Source organism: Humulus lupulus, chromosome 9 (genome assembly GCF_963169125.1).
Source record: "Humulus lupulus chromosome 9, drHumLupu1.1, whole genome shotgun sequence".
NCBI classification, from domain to species: Eukaryota; Viridiplantae; Streptophyta; class Magnoliopsida; order Rosales; family Cannabaceae; genus Humulus; species Humulus lupulus.
Genome location: NC_084801.1, coordinates 13,753,741 through 13,772,511, shown reverse-complemented (window position 1 = coordinate 13,772,511; position 18,771 = coordinate 13,753,741). Strand labels below are relative to the sequence as shown.

The 18,771-nt window shown below is 34.7% G+C and overlaps 1 protein-coding gene across 1 annotated transcript; it reads left to right on the top strand.

Moving 5' to 3' along the window:
- The first annotated feature begins 10,631 nt into the window (after positions 1-10,631).
- LOC133800733 (auxin response factor 6) lies at positions 10,632-18,519 on the top strand. Its single transcript, XM_062238763.1, has 15 exons — positions 10,632-11,616; positions 11,703-11,747; positions 12,480-12,592; positions 13,349-13,447; positions 13,535-13,591; positions 13,676-13,831; positions 14,276-14,360; positions 14,668-14,758; positions 15,069-15,233; positions 15,316-15,438; positions 15,543-15,618; positions 15,737-15,884; positions 16,039-17,216; positions 17,360-17,550; positions 17,978-18,519. Exons 1-15 carry the CDS (start codon positions 11,586-11,588, stop codon positions 18,174-18,176), a joined length of 2,757 nt encoding a protein of 918 aa, XP_062094747.1. The 5' UTR covers positions 10,632-11,585; the 3' UTR covers positions 18,177-18,519.
- The last annotated feature ends 252 nt before the right edge of the window (positions 18,520-18,771 follow it).

Here is an 18,771-nt window from a genome sequence, read left to right as displayed (position 1 = left end):
AACATGTTTCAGAGCTTACAAACATGCTCAATACAAACGCATAAACCATTTACACGGCCCAGCCAAGCAGCCTTGCCGAACGACCCAACCGAGCGAGGTGCGTCTCCTGGTACCAAGCTTATGGTCCATGCTGGAGAAGTGGGTACCACACCCTCATATTGACCCCGCCATCACGGCCCACGTTCCGCACGATTGCCAAATACAAAACATACCAGTTATCCACAGACAAATACACACAAATAAACATAGTAAACAACATTATGCATGAAGGGAAACTCAACCCTAACAAATTCAGATATATGGTTATAACTGCATCCCAATATAACCAAGCAAACACCCTGCTCTATGTGCATAAACCCTAGTCACATCATAAATTGTACACTTATTAGGCACTAAGTTCAATCACGGGTTCCAAAACTAAACCCTAGCTCCTGGGACCTCAAATTCCATTCAATAGGGTAATGGAATCGTCCCCTGAGCCCCCAAGTGGGTCCCTAAATCAGATCCTAGAAACCCCGAGCTAAACTCCCAAAATTCATAAAATTGTATTTTCGAGGCATTTAGCGTGGTCACGCCAGCCCTAACACGGTCGCGCTATTAGAAATATTTTGGTTTATAGGGCACTAGCACGGTTGCGTCCGACCTTGGTGCGATTGCGATGGTGGCATGGAATCCCAAATCGTGCTCAAAATTCCTAGAACACTAGCGTGGTCGTGCTACACTCTAGTGTGGTCGCGCTAGGTCCCTGGAACCTAAATATTGAGCCTAGAATTTGTGTTATTCCCCAATTTCAAACCCACGATTTTCAAACCCAATTTCAAACCTATAACTCAATTTTCCAGCAGTTTTACACAAAATCAAACCTCAATATAACTAATACAACTCATATAAAATATCAAAATACCATTGGAACACCAATTACACATCACAATTGCAATTTACCATCTTAGAGTTCTAAGCTTAATCTTTGTTTCAAAATCTGAAAATTCAAATTCCAATTCATGGATTCCAATCAAGTTTCAGATTTCACAGTAACCTAAAACATGTTTCTAACTCAAACTTGTCCATCCAAATAGCCTAGCACCCACCAATTTTGAAATTAAACACTAAACCCCCCATCTCCATCAAGAACACCAAAGCAAATGAAGAACATCAAAACTATGGCTTACCTCTCTGAATTTTCGAAAAATCTAAGGTGTGGTTGTGGTTTGGGCAGCTCCTAATCCCTTTAGAACACTTCAATTCTTGTAGGAATTCCTCAAATTCAAAGCTTGGACTTAGCTTTTGTGGTTTGTCTTTTTGGGTGAGTTCTTGAAGAGAACCAAGGAGAAGGGAGTGGAAGTGTAGAACGTGAATGACCAAGGGAATCAACACTTATCCCTTTTTGTCAAATTTTGGGTCAAAAGATCATTCTACCCCTCTGTAACGCCCTGGATAGCCAAGACCATTACACTCTGTATTATAAATAGTGTTGACCTTGGTAATCAAGTCATTTGGACATAAATGTGTTACTAGAAGTAATTAACGGATTAGTGTTAAAAATTTCGGCCAAAGGAATATTTACTTTCATTAAAAGTTTAAGTTCGTATATGAGATCCCAAAATAAACATTTACAACCAAAAAGAGTGGTTACACACAAGTCGGCCTAAGCGGCAAAATTAGGTCTTAACCCTAGTTCCTCTATGAATCCCTGGTCGTGGTGGTCGAGCAAGCTGCATATGTACATGCTGACACCAAAGCTTTCCAACTCATGGCTGGTCCAACTTCCCTTTTCCCTTACCTACACCACATAGCACCCGTGAGCCAAGGCCCAGCAAGAAAACTTAAACATGCTCATAAGTAGTTAATAACATCTCACATAATCATAATCAACATGCATAGCAGTAATAACCCTACTCATGCATGCATTCAATCCAGATAAGTGACTATGGGGTCATTAGGGCCTGTTGCCCTATATAGGTGACTGTAGAGTCACACCGGGGCCCATTTCCCTAGGATAAGTGATTGTAGAGTCACCCTTGGGCCCATTGCCCTATCCTCTATATAACCAACCTTAGGGCTGGTCAAGCGTACATGTCGCTTCATTTTCCAAACGACCATAGGGTCGGCCAAGCATATACCATGCTCTTGGATAGACCTAACCATATTGGTCAGCGCTCAGCGCGCTATTGCCGCCCTTGACTTATAAGTCAAGTCTTTCGGCCGGTGCTTAGCGTGCTATTCTCGCCCTTGACTTATAAGTCAAGCATTTTCAATCAGATAATATAGACAAGAATACATCATTTTACAATTATCCAAATACATAGCATTCAAGCATGCTTAGTCAAATAATCATAGCCATAATCATAATCATGCTCATTCAAAGGGGCCTGAGCCCTAATCACAACTCAGGGTGCAATTTTCTTACCTTTGGTCCAAACACTGGTTAAATAAAAATGACCCTCGAGCACGATCCTCTTTCGAGCCCTAGCGGTACCCTAGTCACAACCATATTAGAAAATATCCATCAATATCAAGTAAATAAAGGCTTCTAGACCGAGTCCTAGCCTCCAGGACCTCAAATTCTACTAAACCGAGTAGTAGAGTCCTTCCCGAGCCCTTAGGTTTGAGTCTCCACAACTCGAAACCTCACTTGGATTATCTTTCCCATTAGCATCGTGGCACACCCCTGAAGGGCCGCGACGCGCCCCAAAGCAGAGAGACATGGCCCTGTTTTCACTGGACACACACCGAGGCATAGCCCACTCGGCGTCGCGGCGCTATGGTAGTTCAGAAAAAACCCAACCCCTGCGAACCCAGATTTCAAAAAATCTCTCCAAATTCATCCCAAAGTTGTACCAAAGTCCCAATTAAGCCTAGGACTCTCAATAACACATCATAGGCAACATATAAAACCCAGAAACCAAACCAAAACCTCACCACATCTCAAAATTCAATCCTTGAGTTCAAAACTCAAGAACACTCTAAAACTAAACCAAAAATTCATCAAAATAGGGTTTAAAACCTTACCTCAGTTCAGCAATTCGACCTCTAAGCTGCACCTTAATCCAATCCTAGTTCCAAACTCCTTCAATTACCAAGCCAATCTCTCAAAATTCAGAGAATTCAAATAAACTAAGGGAGAAAGATAAAAACGTGAGAAAGAAATTGAGGGAGCTGTGTTTATGTTTACTGAGGTATTTTTGAAGGCTTCTAGTGACTAATTCCATACAGGGGCATGAAAAGACTCAAATGCCCCTTCCAAAAAGCTTTCTCTTTAATGCCCTCAAGGGCAAAATAGTCTTTTGCCATCATTTCCCACTAATATCAATTAACGCCTCATAATTTCCCAAGTAGTCACCAAATAACTTCCCATTACCTGATAAGTTCTGGTAATGTATTAAATTACCAAAACACCCCTAGGCTCACCTTGAGCCGGGTATTTGACCCCATTGTGACTAAACCACTAACTTGCTCACTAAGATTACCTCGTGCCAAATAACTCAAATATATTCACATAACAATGCAGTCTCAATCTTAAAACACATATATTTACAAATATACAATCAATGAGTCAAAATTACGAAAATACCATTCTAATAAGAAATGAGCCCACATGTATGCTTAATACACCTAAACATGCTATAATAGTCATATCATAGTTGTTTATCCAAAAAATGGCTGTGGATGATGTGGCAAGAATTTTCAGCACGTGGCTGACACGTGGCAGAGATGTTGCTCGCCTATCGACCAGAGATACTTTCATATGCGGAGTTCAAGTTTTATATACGACCAGCCTGGTCGTATACTCCGTTTATTTATGTATAAATTTGTATAGTTGTAATGATATCCGAGAATATCTCTTCATTATAACCTGGATATCCGCTTATTAAGGAAAGATATGATTAATTGACTCATGTAATCCTCCTTGAGCCTATAAATATACAAGAAATAGCTCAAGGGGGGAGGATCTTCTCTTAATCTTTTGATTTTTTTCTGAATTGTATTGCTATTATCCATCGTCTGTATTGTTTCTCCTTCTAAGGTCTGTGAAACTCAAGAACCCTAGTTCTTTGAAGCTCAACATTAATAATAACATCAAGTTGACGTAGGTCATTACTAATCACTGGGGCTGAACCACTATAATTCTGGGTGTTCTTTACTTTCCATTAGATTGTATTCTCAAGTATCGTACTATTTTTCTGTCGTTTATTTAACTCAGTGTCGTTGGCCAAAACGAGGGTCAACAATAGTATAATTCACATAATCACATAAACACATAATTAATCTAATAAATGCCCTCCTGGCCCCCTAATCAAGACACTAAGTCCTATTAGGGAATTTGAGACGTTACAACCTCCCTTTAATTAATAATCCTTTAACAAACCCCACTGGCAATTTAATCATTTGCTTATAATTCCGAATAAACCTCTAATTATACAACAAATCTCCAAATTTATCAACTAATCCATCAAAAATAATTGATCCACCAATTAATTTCATTTTACCAATTATCCCAAATTCTTAAAATCCCCAAAATACCCCTAGGCTCGCCCCGAGCCGAGTATTTATCCTCAATCTGACTTTTTCGCTGAAATCGCTCGAAATGATCCACTCATGTCGAAAATCACATATATCCACATAATAATGTGGTCTTAAGCACATAATACATAAAAGTTACAAATATACCCTCAAAAAGTCAAAATTATGAAATGCCAATTTTTAACAAAAATGAGTCTTTAAACACATTTAATACACATAATCATGCATACTCAATCATATAGTCATATAATTCACATAATTACTCCACTTACCCTCCCAACACGCTAATCAAAACACTTAATTCTATTAGAAGTTTCAGGACGCTACACATAGTTTCTGGCGAACTTACGTTGTCGTTTATTCTACAGTCCTCCTTCACTTTGATATTACATAAGGAATTGTTTAATGGAGTTTCAGTATTATGAATTGCCTCTCCCTATTTGGATCACATCTCCTGTTATTTATAGCGAGGAGATTAATGTTACATTTGAGTTGTGGGCCTAAACTATTGGGCTTGTCCCGTAAATAACATATACATCATAATTACATAAATACAATTTTATTTCAATATATGGCGACTCTGTCATCCGTTTCTAATTCTGTTAGCGTAGATAGCCTGTTAAGAGCGAACAAGCATGAATTTAACAAGGGCTAGCGATTAGGTCGCAATCAGACATCTCTGTTAGCATTCCTCAAGCAACTATAAATGAACACGAACAAGAGTGTGTTACTGGGAGACCATAATTCTCCTGTTAGCATGTGATGGCTTGCCTTATGCAAACCGAGGTAGAAGAACTTCTCTGTTAGTACATGTTGATCTGATATAAGCAAACATGCACACTAGACTTGCATGTTAATGCATTACAACCTTCTATGATTGACCAGGAATATGAGAGTGTCGTTGAGTGACCAACCTCTTTCTGCTAGCGTACGTAGCATACGTTATGAGAACAAATCTGTTAGCGCATGCATGCCTAATTTGTGAGAACATGCATGCTCTAAGTTATGTTCATTATTTCTTTGAAGGAAATAACTAGCAGGTTTGAGACCATTAATATTGCTATTCTTTGACACAGCATATGCCCAAAAAAGAGTGTTGTTATTTGGCACCTTAAGGTGCTCAACACCACTGAAGTGACACTCTATGGTTGGTTAGCGATATTCCATAATACTTATTAAATTCAAATGTATGAGACCCGATATTGGATTATTGCACCAATAGCGGTATGTCACATCCTTGTGGTATTGGACATCATTGGTGCCCCTTAGCAATCCTCCCAAAAAAATGGGTATAACCATATCAAAAGTGTGTGATCAGATAATGAAGATAACTAAGCTAATTCCATTGGTCGACGTTATTAGCTAAGTCATGATAATTGTTCACACTTTTGATTTTGTTCTAACGTTGTTTTCAGTTAGGGTTTTTATTATTATTATTGTTGTTATTATATGATGAATTATTATTCATATTGGAAAAAAATAGTTTTTTTTAATACTATTGTTATTATATGATGAGTTTATCCATAATGAAACTATATACTACTGTACATTGTCTTTCGGGAATAATAATTTGCCCATGCTGAGGATATAATAATTAATTATTTTCTATTGTTTTTTTATATTATGATGTAAAGATATCAGAATATGAATCCACTTATTAATTGGTAAGTATATTTTAAGTTGGAGTTAAAAAATAAATAAAAAATTCTGCAGGACCGGCACCTGAATTATCCAACCTAATGATGATTTATATAAATATCTTTGAAAGACTTCATAATTAATTTAAATAGTTAAAAGTAGTGTTCGATCCTAAAGAGGGTATATATATAATTCTCACAAAATTTATACACCAAACATATAATATAAATATATAAATTTAACAAACAAACCCCATATATAAAAATGTGATCAATTAACACTATGATGGATCGTTCGGACATAAAATATATACAGTTTAATTCTTGTGAATCGATTTTTTTAACTTTATCCCTGTAAATAAAAAATGGTATTTGGGCAAATATATTTTTGTCTTCCCTTCTTTCAGTATCTCATCTCATGGAACAGTTAATGGAACAATTAATATTTACGTGGAATGTCCATTATATACATATATACATTTATATAAATATGTTACTCTTTAGATTTAGAACTAAGTTGCATTTTATTTAATGGAATGAAAATGAAAGGAATATGAATAAGAATGACAAAATAAATAAAAATGGAATAGAATAAAAATTAATATGAACAAAAAAAATTGATAATCAACCTTGCTTTGGAATGATCTTTCTTTTAATCGGAATGACATTTCAATACTTTAAAATACAACCAAACAAATGAATAATATAAAAATTGATTATTTTTTATTCCATTTCATTTTATTACCTAAACCAAATATTACCTTTGGTTAGAGGTAAGGGAAAGAAAACTACTTTTTTTTCATTCCTTTAGTTGATTGCTTCCTAAAGCATTAGAATGTTATTCTATTGAAATGGCCTTTCCACTATTTTAATTATTACAATGACCATTCCATCAATAGGAAGAAAAATTATTCTAATACATAAATAAATAAATAAAAAATTATTAATTACTCATTTTCATTCTATTTATATTTCTATTACCATTTTTATTTCTATTCCAGTATTTTCATTACTCACAATCAAACATATCCTTAATCCGGTAATTTTCTTATATTGTTTGTACATGCTAATCATCCTAAAGGAAAAGAGGAATAAATAAATGAGCATTGCCCTAATTTTAAAATAAAAGTAATTAAAATAAATAATGAGCATTCGTAAATATAAGTGTAAATTTTGAATTAATCACTAATACATATATAAAATAGGAAGTTCGTACAACTAAGTTTTTTTCAATTTTAATACTTTATTAATAATGAGATTCTATATACATGCATGCGCGCCAACCAAACAATCTCCTAATACTAAGTTATAATTATTTCTAGTTTGATCTGTTAATAACCATACATATATTCACAATATCACAAATATTATATTTGCTCATGTAAAATAATATATCACTTGTATATTAGAGACATTCTTAAAATAAAAGATTGTTGCAACTTGCAAGTAAATAATTTTAATATAGTTAATTTTTTACTATTAACTCCTATTTTGATTTAGTACCGCAGGGAACTATATATTTATCATAAAATTTAATTTCTTATGTACAAACTCACTCATATAATAATATTGTAAATAATATATTTATAACTCTTTCAACTCCATTTATATCAATTTGAACGATGAAACAATTATTGTAAAAAGATATAATGGTATAAAAAATTATCATAAATATAAAATATATATTAGAAATATTATAAATTTGATGGTTATATATATATTTTTTTTGTGTTAATTTGGCACAAACTAATATGTTTAGTAAAAAATTTAGTATTAATATATGACATATAAGTCATAGCAAAAAAAAAAGAAAAGAAGATAAAAGTGGTCTAATTTAGAACACTTGTGAGAAGGGTTGCTTTTAATTTACATAATGACTTTTTGAAGTGATAATCATTAAATTAATGTTCTCACAATGGTTTTTTTTTTAATATTATACTTTTGAGTTTTGAGGGAGGAGTAATCCAAACTTGGTACCATGACCAAGTTTTTTCACAGTATTATTTCTTATGTACAAATTTATAATAAATGTATTATTATGTACATTCTTTGTGTATACATTATAGCTCATTAATTATGATCTGTGTGACATCCCATTATAATATTGTTAACGAAATTATATTTTATTAAGGCATTGATTAGAAGTTTGGCTGCTTTATTTGTAATGCTTAATTATAAGCACATTTAAGTGCTTATAAGAACATCCTTAAACCTATGTTTTTTCTGCAATAAATTATTAACTGCATGCTTTAAAAGCTAATTATTTCTATTAATTAATAACACTGTTGAAATTGATGTATTTGATTGCAAATATAATTAGTTTGTAATCTAATGAAAAACTTAGATCAAAATTGATGCAAATTTTTTCAGCTTAATAAAATTGCATACATTATGTATTAAAAAACATTCCCTTATGACTAATTATCCCAGTATTATTTGCTACACATATTTGGGGAATTTTTTTTCTAGTTAATTATTGTAGTTTCTTGAAGAACCAAATTTTATTTTGTTGTATGGCCATTTTATATTACAAACACTTCAAATATATATATATATACATATACAGTGATAATGATTCTGTAATTCATACCATATCAAAATCAAGCAATGAAACTATGATATTATCTGATATGAAAATAAGTGACATTGACAATTATCCAAATTTTCAGTCTTAAAGTGTTTCTTTAAAGAAAAAGAGAAAAACTATACAAGAGAATTATTGTATATATGATAATGATATGTAATATGTAATATTTTAAAGCACACACCCCATGCCATTTGGAAGCTAAAATTCAATGATTGTGGGAAACCTATATGTGTGTGGAGCAATTTCTGCCATAAAAATCTTAATGAATTGAAAGAACAACAACAACTTTGATTTTAATAATTCAAAAGAAAAAAAAAATCAAATGAACAATTTTTAACAATATATATATTTATGTGAACCACATTACTATATCTATGGACATTCATAAGATTTCAAAAGGCTCCAACTTATTGACTATCTATCTAGACTTATAAATTACAATAATATATATCTTCGCAATTTATTATTAACACATAAAATTAAACCACATATTTCTACCACACACATGAAAATACAATAAATAAAAAACAAACTAAGAATGACTGAAGGAAAATTTGAAGTAATGTGAAATTTATGGAAGATACTGAAAAAAATGAAACATCTAGTATGGTCCCATGTTGGGTTGGGAATCCCTACTTTCCTTTTGATTTAAATGAGATGAATATCTCTAATAGGGTCATCCCACATAGTACAACCAAGTATTGGGTGGACCTAATGACATTAAAAAAATTAAATAAAATTAAAATATATATATAAAATTAAATATAATGCTTTCTCTTCTTCTCTCCACACCACCACCTGTTTTTTTTAATGAAATATCTCATCCATACATATGTAATATTTGTTTATATACATATAATATAATATATACGATCATCCTTTTGATGTAATTAATAATGTTATATCTTCTCATATCTTTGTCAATTATATAGTAATGATCATATCAAGAATAGGAAAGGTTATAGACCAAAGATCATGGATTGGGAAATACCCTAACATGGTAATAGCTTCCCAATTCTTGCTATATGCAACTTACTTGTCCTTACATCTTTCTTATATGCATTGACTTATATACAACTCTATCTTAACTCTATATGTACTCTTTTTTTCTTCTCCATACCTATATACTTTCAACACAATCAAATTATTTTTTCATACATCTCATTTCAAGGTAATTTTACATTAGATATAATATACAATCCTGATTATTCATTAAGATTGGACGCTATAATCATAATCGTTCATCGTAATCATATACTTCGGAGGAATTATTATAACGGTATCCTAACATAGACTTTTTTGTTTTGAAGAGAATTTTCTCATCCATTAAATTTAATGTTGTTGTACATAGTTGGTTGTGCTTCTATACCTTAATTGCATTCTTCATCTTATAGGGTATAACAATAGTATATAGTTGTGAAATTCATGAGTTTTTTTTTTTTCTTGTTAATTATTTGTTCTAAAGATTAAAGAAAAAAAGGAAAATAGTGAAATTAATTTTGAAGATGGACTATGTGTTGGCCCATCTTAACATGCATGAGTAGGATTGAGTACCAACTTGCAAAGTTGCATACATTACTATCACTATACTTTTTCTCTATAGTGCCAACTAATCATTCCATGCATGTCAAATTTCAAACTTGTTTATATATCCTTTTTAAAGAATTTTCCCCTTTTTCTTTTTTGGGGGTTGTAATTATAATTTAAAGAAAAGAGGGTATTTTTGCAAATATATTATTGTTAATTTTTTTTTCTGCCTAGATTGTCTAAAATGAACTTAAGTGAAGAAAAAAAAAAGTTGTTAAAATCAATTATAGTCCAAAAAATAATTAAATATAAACTCAAAAGCAAAACCTTCTCTCTTACAAAAATCTGACATGTTGTTCTTTCTCTCTCTTTCAACTCATATGCTCTTTCTCTCTCTCTAAAATGTTTCTTTACTTTTTCTCTTTGTATATAAAAAGAGAACGAAAAATAATGGCGGTTGTGTATTGATTGATTGGAGCTGAGAGAGTTTTAGAAAGAGATAGATAGAGAGAGAGAGAGGGAGGGGGGTAAAGCTATAAGCCATATAGTAGCAAAGCCACCACGAGGAAGTAGTACCTTACACCATTACCACCACTACCACTAGCAGAACCAGCTACCTTTCGTTTCCATTAGTGGAAACAAAGCTGAAACGCAAACCCAACTCTGGATTTTTGTTATGCTTACATATATATACACTCACACATATATATACATATGTATATGAATATATTCTCTGTTAAGAGTATCTAAGCATATGTAAATCATTACGTACCTTAAAAAACTTTGCTCCTGGAATGCATATGCTGAGCACTTGAATCTTTCGTTAGCTGTATTGAGATCTGGGTTTTCACGGTGGTTTAAGGTGTGGCGTTCTGAAGTGGGAGATCTGCTCTGCTCTGCTTCTTTTTAGCTTTGTTGGGTGTTTTAGCTAAGTGGGGTTTTTCTGGGTTTTCGCCATAGATGCTTGGTTTTGTGAGCTTAAGTTAATTGGGTAGTTTGAGAAACTTGAGAAAGTGAAACTTTTTTTTTTATTATTATTGTTATTTTCTTTGTTATTAAGTTGTGAAAAAAATAGTCTTGAGAATCTCGAGGTTTAGTGGCGAGTGTTGGAGTTGGGTTTTTGTAGCTGAAAAATGTTGATTGTTGTTGTTGTAGCATGAAGTTGGTGATTGGAAGAGGGTGATCACAGAAGCGGATGAGGCTGAAATCAATCTTGTTTTGCAGTGAAACTGGCTTTGGTTGAACTTTGGTTTCTTGTTCGAAGTTTCAGACTTGGAGAGAGAGCTCTGTGCATGGACTGTATTTGGTTTTAAATGGGTTCCTTGTGGAGTCAAAAGAAAAGAAGTGAGCTTAAGGATTGTTCAGTGCTTTGGGTGAATTTTGGTACTTATTTCTTGTAATTAAGACTAGCTTTTGGTTAAAATCTTCAGAAATGAGGCTCTCTGCAGTTGGTTTTAGCCCTCAGCCCCAGGAAGGTATGATTAATATTCCTAATTTCTACCAGCTCTTCTCTCCCTTTATCTTAACATAAATTAACAATTTTTTTTCTTGCTCTTTTCATTATGGCCATAAATTGAGTTCTGGGGTGAGAATATTTTGTGATTTTTTTTGGATTTAAATGTCTCTTGGCTCCATTTGGCTACTTAAAAATCATTATACTAAAATCTTGATGACCGAGGTTTGTTAATTATTTAATTTAACTTAGATTATGACCTTTTTGTCTCTTGGCTTACACTTCTGCTTTGTTTGTGGAGACCCAAAATTGAAGCAAAGTTTTTTTTTCCTTTCTTTCTTTTAGGAATCTTATTACTATACGTTCATTTTCTTATTTCACTCTCCTCTATTTTTCATGGCATGCAGTGGCTTTAATTTGGTTGCATCCTGCTCAAAAGTTCTGTCTTTGATTATATATTTCTTAGCCTTAATTTGATAAGCTTAACATTGTCCTTTTGTTCTCTTATTTATGAGGATTGCCTGCAAGCTGTACTTATGAAATTTTTTATTCAATCATTATGAGATCTTTGAACGGTATCTGAGCTTGTTGCTTAATATATTATGATCCATGGATTGCTTTATGAGCATAATCCTTGAGCATTATTATTATTAGTATCATTATTTTTGTACTTTTTTTTTAACTATTTATATATGTATATATAATATTTGAGTGAAAATTTATTCCTGTCTCTCTTTCTTATTGAATTTTGCAGGGGAGAAGAGGGTTTTGAATTCTGAGCTCTGGCATGCTTGTGCTGGTCCACTTGTTTCTTTGCCGGCTGTGGGAAGCCGGGTTGTTTACTTTCCACAAGGTCATAGTGAGCAGGTTAGTAAATTTGACCATTACTTTTCTTCTTCTTGTGTTTCTTTTCCCCCAACAAAGAATTTTGAAGGAGATTTTAAGACATGAAGAATATTTGTTAATTTTGTTTCTTGAAAAAAGAGAGAAAGAGAGAGACACAATAATACAAAAATAGTTTTTTCTCCAATTTCTGGGCAAGATTTTTTTTACAATTTTTAATTATTTATTTTTAGATGTGATCAAGTTACTTGTGAGAATCCCCACTTCTGTATCTTGAAATTATATATTTATGAATTATATACTTGGAATTACTACAATAGTTCTTCAGCTACTTTTTAATCCAGGAATTTTGGTACTTCTTCTAAAAGAAAAACCCTTCTGCTGATTGTGCTTTTCCATTAATTGTCAAAAATTAAATATATCATGACCTTGAGTTACTTTGTTTGCTTGAAGTTGTTAGAAGAATGCATTAGATATTTAGAGTTTTAGAGCAGTGTATGTGCGTTCATCCATGCTCGTCTTGTTGCGGATTTTCAAGAGATTGTTGTTGGTCACTTGTTTTCCTGAGGCAGTTTTTTCCTATCTTGTTTATCATTGTGCTAGTTAGGACTTAGGAGAGACAATGTAGTGTCCATAGCACTACATTGAATCTTAGGAAAAAAGAAAAGAAAAGAAAAGAGGATAAAAGATCGTATTCCATTCTGTGGACGTATGAGAGACATAGAAAATAAATATGAATGAGTTATAGTGTCATTTAATTGTATTGATGCTGTTATGTAGGTTGCTGCGTCAACAAACAAGGAAGTGGATGCACATATTCCTAACTATCCTAGCTTACCACCACAGCTTATTTGTCAACTTCACAATGTGACGATGCATGTAAGCTTGTTTAATCTGGCTGGTTTATGATTTTACATAGTTCCATTTCTATATGCTGGTTCTCAGACTCAAATTTATGATCTTCAGGCAGACGTTGAGACAGATGAAGTGTACGCACAAATGACTTTGCAGCCACTAAGTCCGGTATAATGCAATGCAATGTATTCTTCTTGTTTTTGTTTGCTGGCTTTACCGTTTGTATCTCACATATGACCTCATGGTGTATAGCAAGAACAAAAGGAGGCCTACCTTCCAGCAGAGTTGGGCGCTCCCAGCAAGCAGCCGACAAATTACTTTTGTAAAACCTTGACAGCCAGTGACACAAGTACCCATGGAGGATTCTCAGTTCCTCGCCGGGCAGCTGAAAAAGTGTTTCCTCCCTTGGTATTTCCTTTTTTTCTTTTTTCAATTTTCCTGTTCTCTATACTGCGGGGTATGGCCCATCAGTTTTGAATTGTCTCCTATAATTGTGGGGACACTCAAATCAATAATGAACACAATGGGACACGGGACATTTTTATTCAAAAACATGTGCCTACTTTTTCTTTGCATGTCCGTTTTATCCTCCCAAGTCCTCAGCATGCCACCAAAATGAGTCATAAACAAATAATGAGTTAAGGAATAACATAACAAAGTAGCGAATACATATTAATTCATCTTACATAGGAAGTTTTAACTTTAAAAGTTGATTTTTTTTGTCAAAACTTTGTGTGACTCAAAATTTTGGATAGTATGAAAATAAAAGAAAAAAAGATATAGATAAAGGACTTTGATATCTGATTCCATTCTGAATCTTGGTTTTTTTGCATTTCGTGTTTTTACCTGCAGGACTTCTCCCAGCAGCCTCCAGCTCAAGAGCTAATTGCAAGGGATCTGCATGATAATGAATGGAAATTTAGACATATATTTCGTGGTTAGTTTTCTGAGAGAAACCTTTATTCAAAAAGAAGATTCTTTGTTTCGAGAACGTTGTTGAATGTCTATCAAAGTCTTGGAAGAGAGTGCAAATTGATTAGTTTAAATTTCCAAGACTGGAAGCTACTTCTTTCTTAAATGTTGTATTGGCTTATTAAAAAAGAGCTATTTATTGGATTCTCCATTAAATTCTTACTTGGATTGGTTTTTGTTTTTGTATGGTAGTAGTTACTTAAGTTTGGCCAAGCTCGGCTTCTTTTTCTAATATTGATTGACGTAAATATGTGTTGCTTCCTATTTTGCAGGCCAGCCAAAAAGGCATCTCCTTACAACTGGTTGGAGTGTTTTTGTTAGTGCTAAAAGACTTGTCGCTGGTGACTCGGTGCTCTTTATCTGGTAAGGATGTTAATTTGCTATCTGATAAATTTTTATTCTTTAGTTCCATGACGTTCATTTTAGACCCATTTTGGAACAATGCTGTAATAAGGCAATAGATTCATCGAACAAGGTTGAAGCATATATAGTACATATTTAAAGGCAGTCATTCTTTTGAGTTTGAGTTGAGTTGTCCCTGTGGTTATCTCTCAATGTTGTGTATGAGCTGCATAGAAAAAGAGGCAGTTTATTATTATTATTATGATGATGATGATGATGATCCTTGCGCTTTAACTTATTGTTCTTACAAAGTTACAATTCCTCTAAACAGGAATGAAAAAAATCAGTTACTCCTTGGCATCCGACGAGCAAATAGGCCTCAAACTGTGATGCCTTCATCAGTTTTATCAAGTGACAGCATGCACTTGGGGCTTCTTGCTGCTGCTGCTCATGCAGCTGCAACAAATAGTCGCTTCACAATTTTTTATAACCCAAGGTATGATTGTTTTTGCTTCTGTTGGATGTATATTTATCAGTTTGTGACATCAAGTTAAAAATCCACGTTGCTTTTCTTTTAGGGCTAGTCCATCAGAATTTGTCATTCCCCTGGCCAAGTATGTCAAAGCAGTTTATCATACACGCGTCTCTGTTGGCATGCGCTTTAGAATGCTGTTTGAAACAGAAGAATCAAGTGTTCGTCGGTAAGCTTTAACCTTTACGTTTCACCATATTCAATAATATTACAATTTGAACTTCGAAGGTGTGTAAGAAAATGCTAACTTTAGAAAGCTGCATTTAATCCCAGATACATGGGCACAATAACTGGCATAAGTGACTTAGATGCTGTTCGGTGGTCTAATTCGCACTGGCGCTCGGTCAAGGTTTGTTGAGAACTATTAGTCTGTTTGTGTATAATATATAATTTTTTTTTCTGTTCAAGTTCCTTTAGACATGTCCAATGTTTTGCTGCAATGCTGACGAACCGCTTGATCGATGCAGGTGGGCTGGGATGAATCAACAGCAGGTGATAGGCAGCCTAGGGTGTCCCTGTGGGAGATTGAGCCGCTAACAACATTCCCCATGTATCCATCACCGTTTCCCCTAAGGCTTAAGAGACCTTGGCCACCGGGACTGCCTGCTTTTCATGGTATGCATGTCTGCTGCCACCCTTGATGGATGTTGCATTGGAAATACATTTTCACTTCCTAGTCCAGTTGGGCTCCATATTTTGCATCTTTTAGTTTCACTTTGAGTATAAACACATCTTGACTTACCTTACCATGTTCCTAAATTATTCTTAGGTATGAAGGAGGATGATCTTGGCATGAACTCTCAGCTTATGTGGCTTCGAGGAGATTATGGAGATCGTGGAATCCAAGCTCTGAATTATCAGGGTGTTGGGGTCTCACCATGGATGCAGCCAAGGTTCGATGCCTCAATGCTTGGTCTGCAGCCTGACATGTACCAAGCTATGGCTGCTGCTGCACTTCAAGAAATGAGGGCAGTGGATCCCTCGAAACCAATACCGACATCCCTTCTGCAATTCCAACAGACCCAAAATCTCCCAAACAGGTCTGCTGCTGCTTCTTTGATGCAGTCCCAAATGATGCAGCAATCTCAACCTCAGCAGGTCTTTCTTCAAGGAATGCAGGACAATCAGCATTCAGCACAGCCACAGCCTCAAACACAATCACACCTTCTTCAGCAACAATTGCAACATCAGCATTCGTTCAATAGTAGTAATCAGCAGCAGCAGCAGCAGCAGCTGCCTTCACAACAACAGCAGCAGCAACAACTAGTTGATCACCAGCAAATTTCAAGTGCCGTCTCTCCAATGTCCCACTATTCTTCATCTTCTCAATCCCAATCACCATCAATGCAAACCATCTCTTCGATGTGCCAACAACAGAGTTTTCCTGATTCAAACGGGACCGCTGTGACCAGCAGCATTGTTTCTCCGTTGCACAGTATATTGGGTTCATATCCGCCTGATGAATCATCCCACTTGCTCAACCTTCCTAGGAGCAACCTATCCTCTTCGGTCTGGCCATCAAAGCGTGCTGCGGTTGAACCTCTTATGTCTTCTGGACCTCAATGTGTTTTGCCTCAAGTGGAACAGTTAGGGCAGCCACAGACTAATATCTCCCAGAATTCTGTTTCGCTGCCACCCTTTCCTGGCAGGGAGTGCACGATTGACCAAGAAGGGAATAATGATCCACATAGTCATCTTTTGTTTGGTGTCAATATAGAACCCTCATCTCTTCTTATGCAGAATGGAATGTCAAATCTTAGGGGAGTAGGCAGTGATAGTGACTCCACAACTGTACCGTTTCCTTCTTCTAGTTACATGAGTACTACAGGAACCGACTTTTCACTTAATCCTGCAATAACACCTTCCAGTTGCATTGATGAATCCGGTTTCCTGCAGTCTCCAGACAATGCAGGCCAAGGAAACCAACCATCCAGAACCTTTGTAAAGGTGAGTTGTTTTTGGCTTCCAAATAGTATTGTTCTTGTTACACCTGTTGTCAAACTAGTGATTTATTTCTTCGTTAACTCAATGTGAATCAAATGCTCTTATGGAAAAATGTGATTTTAATGGAACGATAAAATTGTTAACAGGTTTACAAGTCAGGGTCCTTTGGAAGGTCATTAGATCTCACCAAATTCAGCAGCTACCGTGAGCTGCGAAGTGAACTTGCTCGCATGTTCGGCCTTGAAGGCGAATTGGAGGACCCCCTGAGATCAGGCTGGCAGCTTGTATTTGTTGACCGGGAGAACGATGTTCTTCTCCTCGGGGATGACCCCTGGCAGTGAGTTCCTCCACATTCATCTCTGTTTATCTTTAAGTTGCTCATAGCTGTTAGGACTTGACAGTAATTGTTTTGTTTGTTGGTTTTTATCATCTTTCTCTCTCTTAGTATTTGTTGTTCATGCAAAAAGATAACTCATAGATAAATGCATGTTTTAGTGTGTTCAAAACTGTTAATCAGAAAGAATGAATTTTGAATTTTCTTTTGTAGTTATCCATATTTGTTGGGTAACACTACATTAGGCATTCATTGCGAAAATCATAAGCTTAATAGGAAACCCGAAATCTCGAACTGAGTAAGATCATCGATGGCTAGGTCATTTTGAGCCATTTACTTTTCACTGTAGGTTGTTTCTTAGCAGTGTTAATGATAATTCTTCTTCAGTTTGTCTTCTTAATTAGCTCCGGTAATCATTTTATTACAACAGGGAGTTCGTCAATAGCGTTTGGTGTATTAAGATACTCTCACCACAAGAAGTGCAGCAGATGGGCAAACGAGGCTTGGAACTTCTCCACTCAGTCTCAATGCAGAGGCTGTCCAATAACAGTTGCGACGATTACCCGAGCTGTCAAGATTCAAGAAACTTGAGCTCCGGGATAACGTCGGTGGGGTCACTCGACTACTGAACATTTTAACCGGTTAAAAAAATACCCTTTCTCTTCTGTAATATAAGCATCTCTTTCCAAATCCCTTCCAAGGGTGGGAAGTGCTGCCTAATCCTAGTAGCTTTAAGAAGCTTACTTTACAAGTTAAAATACTGTAAGTAAAGGATATACACAACATTATATTTTTTGTTATCTTATGCTATTGGATTCATATCATATATATTTATATATATATATATATGTAATATGTTAGGAGATCAGTGATTTGTGAAAGTAGCTGATCTTTTTTCTTTCATTATCTCATCAATTTATTCATGATGAAGCCTTGTTATAAAATTACCAAGTAAGATGTACTTTTTGTTTATTTTGGTGCATGAGTTTCTCTCTATTTATTATTATTATTTTTTAGTTGCATGTGAAGCTATATTTAGTTTCAACTCATCAACTGTTTTGTTGGGTGCAATAATTGTTTTTTGAAAACAACCAATGAAAGGTTTCCACATTTCTATTGACTTGGATTGTCTACTTTGAGCACAAGTCTCCCCCAATCTCACACGCAATTTCTTAGATCTTATTGACAATGATGGTTGGATATTACCATGTGAAGTTCTGTAAA